General features: G+C 38.5%; 1 protein-coding gene across 1 annotated transcript in view; it reads left to right on the plus strand.

Annotated features, from left to right (window-relative positions):
- Positions 1–6,727: 6,727 nt before the first annotated feature.
- ARID4B (AT-rich interaction domain 4B) overlaps positions 6,728–10,412 on the plus strand; it is a 77,693-nt gene continuing 74,008 nt past the window's right edge. Inside the window, exon 1 of the mRNA XM_031552194.1 lies at positions 6,728–6,754. Coding sequence (XP_031408054.1) covers positions 6,728–6,754 — 27 coding nt within the window. The remainder of the gene's footprint in view (positions 6,755–10,412) is intronic.

The raw sequence follows: 10,412 nt of genomic DNA on the forward strand, positions 1-10,412 counted from the left end.
GGGGGCTGCACGGGGGCCGCCTCACTTTCTGCTCCTTAATCGGAGTTCTGCTGAATGAAACGAGCTCGGTGTCAGCAGGGAGGGTGCCTCTGAGATGTTCTCCGCAGTGAAGTGATCGCTGTAAGGTGCAGGCAGCTTTCAAACAGGTTCCGGTCTTCTTCTGTGTGCTGCGTGCTATTCACGTGCATCATTGCTGCTCGTTCTGAGCTGTTTCTTTCTGGTGCATCCGGCAAGTTGTATAGGAAACAAACCACATTGGTGGGATAGTGTGATTTACTCTGCGTGGAAAAGATTGGCGTACCCCAAAGCAGTGTATATAACAGCTGCGGTTGTTGGGTTGCTGGCATTTTGCTGATGGTGTCTTGCTGCGAATGCTGTTGGTAGTACTGTCGCACCGGGACCTGTAATCCAGATCGGGTTCTGCCAGGCTGTGATAAATCTTGCTTCAAAATATCGGAAATCTTAGCACTGTTGCAGGTCTGTGCTACATCGTCTTGTTGGTATTTATTAAAGAAAGGCAGCTTGTGTGCAGGGTCTTGTGCTATTGGAGTTGTGCTGCTGTCTGTGAATGAATGTTATGTAAAATATGTGCGTAGAACTCTATTTGCTGCTGGAAATGGGAAGCGATGCAGATCGTTTTAATTTCTAGATTGATCTGAGCTGCTGAGCAGCAAACTGAGTCTTACTATAGAGCTGTTAAAGGTCCAGCATGCGGGTTTCCTTCTTCCTTTTTTGTTTTTTTCCACTTTGATGACTCAACGTCAGTATATTTAAAAAATAAAATGTTTTCACTGCACTCCCTATGCTTTTTCTTGAGCGAGCAAGCAGGTCTAAAATCCTGCATGCATCCTCCTCATTAAAGTAAACTGTTGATGAATGTACACTGCCAGGCTGTCGATGGAGTAGGATATGGAGCTTTCCAAATGTGGCTCACTGCCTGCTAGGGTTGTAGGAGATGGAAGCAGGAGGCAGCATAGGGAGCTTTTTTTTTTTTCCCCTCCTTGGAAGGAAAAACACTTATTTAAATGACAGCTAAATTTACATACATTTCTAATATTCTTTTTCCATGTAAACAAATCCCACAGTTACCATAGAGATTAGGCTCAGATACTCTGGTTATAGAGCTGTATAAATGTAGAGAGCTGGGAGGATGAGGAGGTTGGATTGCAAGTGACAGTACGAAGTGCTCTGTGCAACAGCGATAGCGCCCACTTCAGCCAGAATCACACATGTAGTAGCAGAGATTTTAAGTAGGAAATTCAAAAACCTGTCAGTAGTCATATTAAAAATGAAACAAACAACGGACCCAGCATGTTAGTTCTTTGATAAGATTTCTGCTTCTCCTGCCTTTTTATTTCTTTTTAAAGGTCTTGATGATTTCTGCCAGGGTGTTGGTGTTGGAATGCTGATGCTAAGTCTGCCATTTGTATGTAGTGTTAAGTTCATATATGCTCGAGATAACTATAAGAGCTTTATTTGCTGTGCCACGTAACATTAAGTGAGGTTAATCTGTAAGTCATTGCATTGGAACTTTCTTCACTTGTTACACTGAAACTTTTAATGGAATTATAGCTCAACAGAAATGTCTAAAATACAGCAGTGTTTCCAAGACTCTTTTTTAAGATCTCAGTAATAATAATGTTACATCATGGCTTAAATCTGTACTTGATTTTCTAAGCTTGCAAGGGTATAAGTGAGTCCAATAAGAAGTGTTAAGAGAGAGCCTTAGGAAAGCTACTGGCTTTCTATTGATGTCACCACAAAGTAACACTGATTGTACTACACCAGTACTGCAACAGTACAGATACTGTTTATATTTATCTATTGATGGCTGTGTTTTTGTGTGCATTCATTTTTTAAGGTATTGGCAGTGTATGCCTCAAGGACACTTCGGCATAGAGAGAATGTAACACTTTAAGGCCCAGCTTTACTTTGAGGCTGCTGACTGCACGCAGGCGCAAACTGCAGCACTGTTTGATTCCTGCCGAGGTCATTCTTTCAGGTGCAGAGGTTTTGTATTCCAGCATATGAAGCAATTGGGATTCTGGTCTGAGTCTGTATCTTTGTCTCTTTGGGTGAACTTGAACAACTCACTTAGCTCTACAGAGTCATTTTTCCAATCTACGTAGTATAGATAGAATGTTTATTGCGCTTTGTAAAGCACAATGGGGCATGTTTAGGAAGAGTGCCAAGTCATATTGATGGAAAGCTGTAAGTCACTCCTGCTCTTGTTTCAGAACCCTCTGAGACAGCGGAGGGGTGCTGCTGCCTGCTAAGCGATTACCACCTCCAAAGCCATTGGCATAATTGTTCTCCCCACAGTAACCCAACTTAATCCAAGTAGATAAAGTCCCTTGTATAAATTAGTAACTTTATCCTATTAAGTAGTCCTACCGTGGACTGCAAAGAACATTTGAAGGCGGTCTTAAAATATCTCAATGTGTATCTTAAAAGGAAATACACAGATCTTGGCATAATTGCACACAATGCAGTTCTGTAGATCGTGGTTAGGATGATGGTTAGGATGATTCGTATTTTATAGTCAAATTTTTTTCTTAATAAATTCAGGTGCATTCTGCATAATGTCTTCTAAAGCACGAAGTCTGCTGTAGAAGCTTGTGGAATCATTGCAGAAGGTTTGATTATTTAAAAGCTAATTGTATGCCACCCAATTACTACCTACTAAGTAGATTGCAAAATGCATATAAAAACATTCCAGCTTGTTTTATTTTCTTTCCTGAAGTCAAGAAGTAAATTTCAGAAAAGCAGTCTCTGTCTGTAGAGAAACAGTTTCACTATTGGTTTGCACTGAGAGCTATTGTAAATGCTCCTGAGATTTTTAAAATCCACTGTGATATTTGCTTGAAATTTAAATATATGAATGAAGGTAGTATACCTACTGTAGTTAAAGAGTTCACTGCTGTCTGGTGATAAAAATAGTAACCGTCCCAGAAGCGAGAGTAATCCACTATGAATTAAGTGATCTGAGATGATGGTTCAAATGTTTTTTATGCTATTTGCACACTCAAGTTTTTCAATTTGGGAAGTATGAAATATTTAGTGGTTGTAGATAAAAAAATTATCTGGTGGATTTAGATGTTTGTGAGTACTTGCTCAAAGCTGTTATGCTGACAGATGAAGGAAGCAATGCGTTTGGTTTGTGCCGTGTTTTGTTTTTAATTCATCCTTCATTTACATTTTGGTTTCACTGGTATTCCTAGTGACCTCTCTAGATCTGTGCAGAGATCTGTGCAGAGATCGTTAGTGCACACTGATGCTGTAATCACTTTCCCTTCGAGCCAGGCAGTCTGCTGCTCTTGTTCCCTGCAGAATGGCAGAGGACAAAAGTGAAGTATCTAGTAAATTTTTCAGGCTCCAATTTCCAACTTCATGCACAAGTCAGCTGAAAGTCCTATTGCTCTTACGTAGGCTGGAAACTAGTCGTGGAATGTAGTGACCTTTCACTTTCTGGTTAACTAATTGAATTGCAGCAGAAAAGGACATTTGTAGCAGAGGAGTACCTTGGGAATAGTTTTTGTTGTGCTGAAGGTATGCAAACAGGTAAGTCTTAAGACGTGGTTTTCCCCCCCGTCATTTGTTTTAGCGCTGTGAAAACCAGTCTTAAATTCTGTCCTGATGTTCCAGTTTGAACAAGTGATCAGAGGCAGTTATTGACTTCCTCGTGCTTGCATAATTATGTAGAAAGGAAAGCAAACACCACTTGCACCAAGTAATTACAAGTCACGTTGGAATAATCTGAGGTATTTTGAAATTGGTTATTTGCACTTTAGAAATGCCAGTCTTAGTATATTTTACAGTGGCTAAATATCCTCGAAGTCTGGAATACAAATGTGTGTGTTTAGTGTGTGTCTATTCTGTAGCTGAATGTGTTGATAAGGACTCCAAAGTTAATTAAGACCACCTGGTGGAAAAAAGGCTGCTAGACTGAGAAGACCGAAGTGGTAACAAACTATGACAACTGGAAAGGTTGATTTGCTTGTATTATTATCTAGAAACACGTTGCAGGATTTTTGGATCAAGAGTCTCATAGCAGCCAAACTATTGTATCAGGGTACTGTCAAAGAAAAATGTTAGCAGCCGGAGTGATGGATGTGCGTACGTTCGCTCAGACATTTTGGGATGGTTATTCAATTTACTTTGTAATCTTAAACTACAAGTGTTACATACATCTAGTGCAGAAGTATGCCCTGTATGTACTTTTAAAGGAATTCTTCATTGTAGTTGAGAAGTCTTTTGAAACAAAACACAATCTTTTTGATGTATGGAGCTTTAAAAGCACTGTCAAACAGTTAGTCCAAATGTTTCATTGGTCACATAAACTGAAAAAAAACTTCAGGGAAGGTGGAAACAGTACCATTGATGCAAATTAGCTGCAAATTTTCATTTAAATCCCACAGAAATAAATGGTTTTGTAATAGGCTGAAAAATAAAACAGCATTTGAGATCTCTTGAAAAATATAAGAAATAGATTTTATGGGAAGAGACTGAGTTTAAGTTTACTTGGAACCTTAACACCACGCAGAGCCATCCACTTGCTAGATTATTTATCAGCTCTGTACTTGACAGTAGTTAACCTACTGAGAAATGCAGTAGTACGTTCTCTGCAGTTCTAGCTGCTAAGATGGGCCTTTCAGCAATGCTGAAAAAGTGTACAAATCTGAATAAGCATGGATCTTGAACTGCTCCTCAAAGGCTTCTTAGAAGATTTCAAAATGCCTCCAAGGAAATAAGGAAACTTGTTTAGTTTCCTGTGCATAAAGTAAGTGTTAGTGATTAAAAAGTGTTAAAATAATTGTTTTAAAATATTTTGCCATACCTTTTTAATTGGTTAACATGGGGTGAAGAAATGAGAGGATATTTCAAGTAATTCAAGTATAGAAAGGACTGCAGGCCACTTTGATATTCTACCCTTAACAAAATGTCTATTTTCCTTCCAAAGAATAGTTTGAAGCAGGGAAGAAATTCAATAAAGAGCTATTGTGTGTTTCTCTCTCTCTCTCTTCTTTTTTTTTCTTATTTCTCCAACTTGGAAGCCGGCATATAAAGCAGTCATGACCTGTTTAGCAAGAAATGTTTGTAGGCAAGCTCTGGAAAGGCAGCTGTGAGATTGTCAAAGCAGGGTGGTGGAGGGTGTTGCTGGGTTACCTGCAGAAAACTAGGACTGATGCGATCAGCCTGTGTTACGTGCGACCACTGTGCACTGGTGACGTCCTGAGTTCGTATACATTAACATTAACTGTAACTGCTTTTGGAGCTCTAGTGTGGACTTCCCTGACCCTATGGGGGAGCACTGTGAAGGCTTTTCTCGCACGCTAAGCAAAACACTGACGTACCCAACTGTGGGGAGGCATTTGCCTCACTGTAGCAGTAGTAATGTCTAGTTTAGCCAGAGTTATCGTTTGCTCCCATTGCTCGTCTTGAGGTGGTGCATGCTGTGCACTGTGAAGAGTGTGTGTTCAGTATGCTGAAGAAAAGACCTTCAGGCACTTCCCAAATTATGGAGTCTTTGGTGATTTGTGCAGACAATCTTGAGTAATGTTCTTATCAGTTGTGATTTAAGCTAAAGACAGACTTTAAGCAGACATACTAGTTCGATAGATGTTGTTGAATGGATCACACTGGTTGGACTAACTGGTGAGTAACACTGTTCTTGGACAGGATGATTTGATGCTTTTTCATTATTGAGTCTGTTAATGTGTCCCCTAACAACCTACACCAAAGGATTTGATTTCATGGGCTTGTACAGAAGAATAGACTCTTTTCTTCCTTCTCCACTCCTGGCTGTTGATTCTTGTGTCTTGTATGCCAGCAGGTCCCCCCCCTTGTATGGTCCTAAGGTAGACTGAACCAGACTGAAATTAACAATCATATATGCTGTTCAGTTACACAGATCCATGATCCTAGCATTTGGACAGAGGAAGGAAGAACAGCACCCAAACTGATATGAAGTTGCGTAAGCTGCTTGTGAACACATCTTCTGCCCAATCCCTCTGTAAACTTAACAGTTTCTACTCAATATTTTGTAAATTACCTAGATGTGAAATTTTCATAGAGTCTTTTTCTAGGCTTGCTTACTAGCTAGAACACTGCTCTTTTCTATAGGTCCACGTCTTCTAGAAGGTGTTAAAAGATTGAATGAAATAGGTAATGTGTTTGGAAGGTAATGAAGAAAGCTTAATTTTGATGTGAACGCTAATTTCTCGTTCAGAAGATGGAGAGTAAGTGTCAGACACAGAAGAAGAAAGCCTTGTAAGTATTTTTTTGAGGACTCCAACTTAAGCTTTACTTCCCTCTTCTCCCCACTAAAAAGTTCTTATTCAGTACTTGGAAAAAGTATCAATAACAATAATGGCACCAGCCTTTTCCTTTTTTTCTCCTAACTAGAGGAAGAGTTGGTAGATAGTATTCTGAATTAATGAATGTATTTTTGTATTTATAAATAGAAAATTCTTATCCTGTAAAGGTGACAGTCTTCAGGGAACTAACGTTTATGCTAAAGCATTCTGCCAGTGGGTACTTTTGCCAGTGAATTGACAAATGTGCAATCCTTATTCCTAATCAAAGCAGTCAGAAACAATAACCTGAGGAGAAATTATATAGCTTTCCCTTTGATAAGGGAATAGAAGTCATAGTTTTGATTCTCTGTATATGAAGGAAAGGCCCATATACTTCTGGGTAGATTAATGGAGACTCAGTGGCAGGAATTATGCCAGCTGGAAATGGTAGCAGTACGGTATGTGACACTTTCTGCTCATTATTACATGCTTCTTGTGAAAATTTCGGTGATAAATTTAATATCTTCCCTTTGAAGAACTGAAGTTTTTACTGAGCTTTTGCTTGGGATCTATCCCCTTTCCCCTCTTACTTACCCTCCTAACATTATTATTCATTGTTTACACTGGTCCTTCTAAGAGCGAGGGAAAGGAATTTGACTTAAGCAAAATTCAGATCCAAATATATCTGCTAGAAGTCTTCAGCTGGTGATAAATAACATAATAAGGAAGAATTTTGTTTATTTTCCATATTCTCTGATCTGAAAAAAAGAAGTTTCAGTTTGTGGCAGGGTGACCTGATCCACTGCAATGGTTTTTTTCCTTTAGATTTCCAGCCATTTTCACAGTAGGAGACTGGTAGTACTGAATTTCTTATTTATACATTTAAAATAGTCCATTTCCTGTTTTCCTAAAGATAAACATAGAATACGTTCTTCTGAGTTCTCAAAGAGTGCTTTAAATGAAGTTATAAGGGTAAAAGATAGACCTTACAGTATCTTGCATGTGTGTCAGTGAAAAAATGTTAATCTTTCTGTTAATGCTGTGATGTGTAGGTCACTGCTACATATGTTTGTGGTTTTTTTTTTTTTTAATGAGAAATAATAAAGGGGTGAGATACTTTAGAAATCAGTAGATGTTATACCAGCATTTCAGAATTCAGGGATTTCTAATAGAATGAGTGTTTTCACTTTGTAACTTCTTTTGCTGCGCTGCTCGTTGAGAAATAGATGATGTAGCATTAAACCAATGCTGCCTCAAATTAAATATCTGAACTTAGGGGAAAAAATTAGATACTTCATCTTTTTGCTTCCATAAATTTAAAAGCAGTTCTGAAAACATAGCAATAAGTTTATAAATTTCCACTTTAATTTCACTGGAAGGTTGTCATGCTAAGTGTGGATCAAGGAAAATAGCAAAGTACTTCAGCGTAAGTAGTTTGCTTTATAGTTTAAAAACGAGAGTACGGTGTGTACTGATACATTGCTGCCTAAAACAGAGGCAAAAATGGAGAAAATTGTTCCACTTCAAGTCATCTTCATTTTGGGTCTGCAGGCTCATTCTGAAATGGTGCTGTAAAACTTTTTCAATGTACATCGCAGTTACCTGCAGGATGTGATTTGGGGGTAGCTGTGTGATGTTTCTGTCTTTGTCAAACGTTCATGCTGATCTTCCTGTGATGTTGGACAGGTTAGGAGACATTTAGATTTGTTCCTTTACTTACAGATTACTAAAAGAATGCTTTTTACATTCCTGAAGATCAAGTAGTACAGAGGATGTTGTTGCCTGGTGACAAATGGTGTTATATACATGGGCTGGAAGGTAAAAAGAATCTTTTCTTGATCCATTTTGAAAAAGATTTTCCAGCTGGAGTTGGTGTTTTAACGGTGTTCCCTCAGACAATTTAACATCAGGTTCTGGGAAGTATTAGTATGGATACTAAATGTCTGGTTTTGGTAATTCTCTTTTTTTTGTTGTTAACCCTTTGGCTGTTGAGCTGATATTCTGGTTTCCATTTACTTGGCCTCATGGAAGTAAAAATATATGGACAAACTTCATTGTATTAGTCTCTTAATTATTTAAAACATGGACTTTTCTTGGGGAATACTGAGTATATATTAGTATATATACACTTTGTGATGTAGGGTGATTCAGGTTTTTAGAGGTAAGTAAACTGAACTGGCTTAGTTACATTCTACTTAGAGAGAAAAAAATCTCTTCTGATGTCAACATAATAATAGTGTATCAATAGAAGTGAGGTGTGTATATCCCTATATGACACACTATTTTTTCCCACTGGTAGTGTACATGGCATTAGTAGCATCAGTATATCAACTTAGGTAATGGTGGGTTGTGTTTAGATGATAGAAAGGTTGGTTTGGGATAGAGAATAAATGCTATGTATGTATCAGTGTGTACAACTATATATATATTTGTATCTGTTCAGTATCACTGAGTTCAGTTCAGTGAAGTAGGTACACATCCAACACTTCGCATTAAAACATAAAACAATCCTCCTCTTTTCTGCCTGGAATGCCCTGCTGCACAACAGCACTTAACTGAATATTTGAAATGGTGTAATAAAATCTTAACTATGGTCTGACAATAAATATCAGGAATAGTATCTATGGTGTGGAATAAAAGTCGTTCATGATACTTGAGATGATCTGATCTGATGGTTAGCTCCACACATGTCTAGATAAAGTATCAGAGCTTTGCTGTCTTACTGCTGTAGTTGTGTAATTCTTATGATACTTGCTCAAAATTCGAGCTGCAAATAAAAAAGAATTCACTGAAATAGCTGAATGCTGTCTGCAAACGGCCCGTGTTCACAGGAAAACTTTGTCTCAAAGGAACCGCAACCTCTTTTCTTGTCCGGCACTTTCACTTCATGCAGCTCTCACAACCGCTGAAGCAGCATTCCAGCCAAGCTCACGAAGGAGAACAGCAGCTGCTTGGAAGGGCCTGTGCAGGCTCTGTAGGTAGGCGTGCCTCTGCCGGCAGTGGTGATGCACAGCATGTCTGTGATAGTGAGGATGGGACGGGAGCTCGTTATCGTCTGGCAGTGCTGGAAGTTCTCATCTGTTCTTTGAGCTGCACGTCTCAGAATTTCTTTCTCATTGATGGTCATCTTACGCTTGTGGAAAAAGATTATTAAAAATAACTAATAAGAATTTCATTGACATACGTTGCTGATATAACCTGCTGATGTGCATTTATTGGCCCTGCGAGAGCTCTGCGTTCTCCTGGGTAGCAGGAGGAGGGCTTTTGGGAGGCCTCCTCTTGAACTTTTGAGGCCAGGGAGGTTTTGCTGGGGAGTAACAGTAAAATTGCCGAGATACAGTTTATTTGGATAGATTTCTTTTCTCTTTCACTTCAGTAATCTTAAGCGATGCTTTTTGAAAAAGGCTAAAAAGAAAAACGAAGGTTTTAGTATAAGAGGCTTTTAATAAATAACTGGGCTTTACAGAATGGCTTCAGTGTATCTGAAAGTAGCGCATACAATCTTGTATCATCTATGCAAGTTCAAAAATATTACTGCTTCCTCCTTAGTATGTTGAAGAGTTTTGTGGAATCGTAGCAAGGATCTTTCCTTAAATAGCTGCTCTCTGGAAATGGCTGACATTAGTCATGGGCTAAGCCAGCTGAAGATGTTTTGGAAACAGGTGCAGCAATGGGTAGCCAAAGAAAAGGAAGCATTCTGGGTAGTTAAATTAGATAAAAGGTATGAAACTTGTGCTTTAGGTTCTTCAGCATGTTGACTTTTAGAAGGTAACATAGCTGAATACCAGCTGTATGAACTGTTCATACAGTGCTAAGGTGGAATTCTCATTTTCTGTGTAGTGCATTTACATCTAAAATATGTTAAAGCTATTCAAAATTATGCACTACTTGATAATTCTCTTTTTAAACTTGCCTTCAAGTGGTTAATTATTTTTCTTTTTTTAGTATCTATGTTACTTTTAACGTACATATTCTTATTTCACTACAGATGTATTGCTGATGGAAAATTCTTGGATGGGTTTTCAAATAGTAGAAGCTAGTAAAACAGGAAAGGCTTGCATCCTTTGGATTTGGATATTGCTGCGTTGGTTCTATTTAGCTTTTTTTTTTTTTTTT

Source organism: Meleagris gallopavo, chromosome 2 (genome assembly GCF_000146605.3).
Source record: "Meleagris gallopavo isolate NT-WF06-2002-E0010 breed Aviagen turkey brand Nicholas breeding stock chromosome 2, Turkey_5.1, whole genome shotgun sequence".
Lineage (NCBI taxonomy): Eukaryota > Metazoa > Chordata > Aves > Galliformes > Phasianidae > Meleagris > Meleagris gallopavo.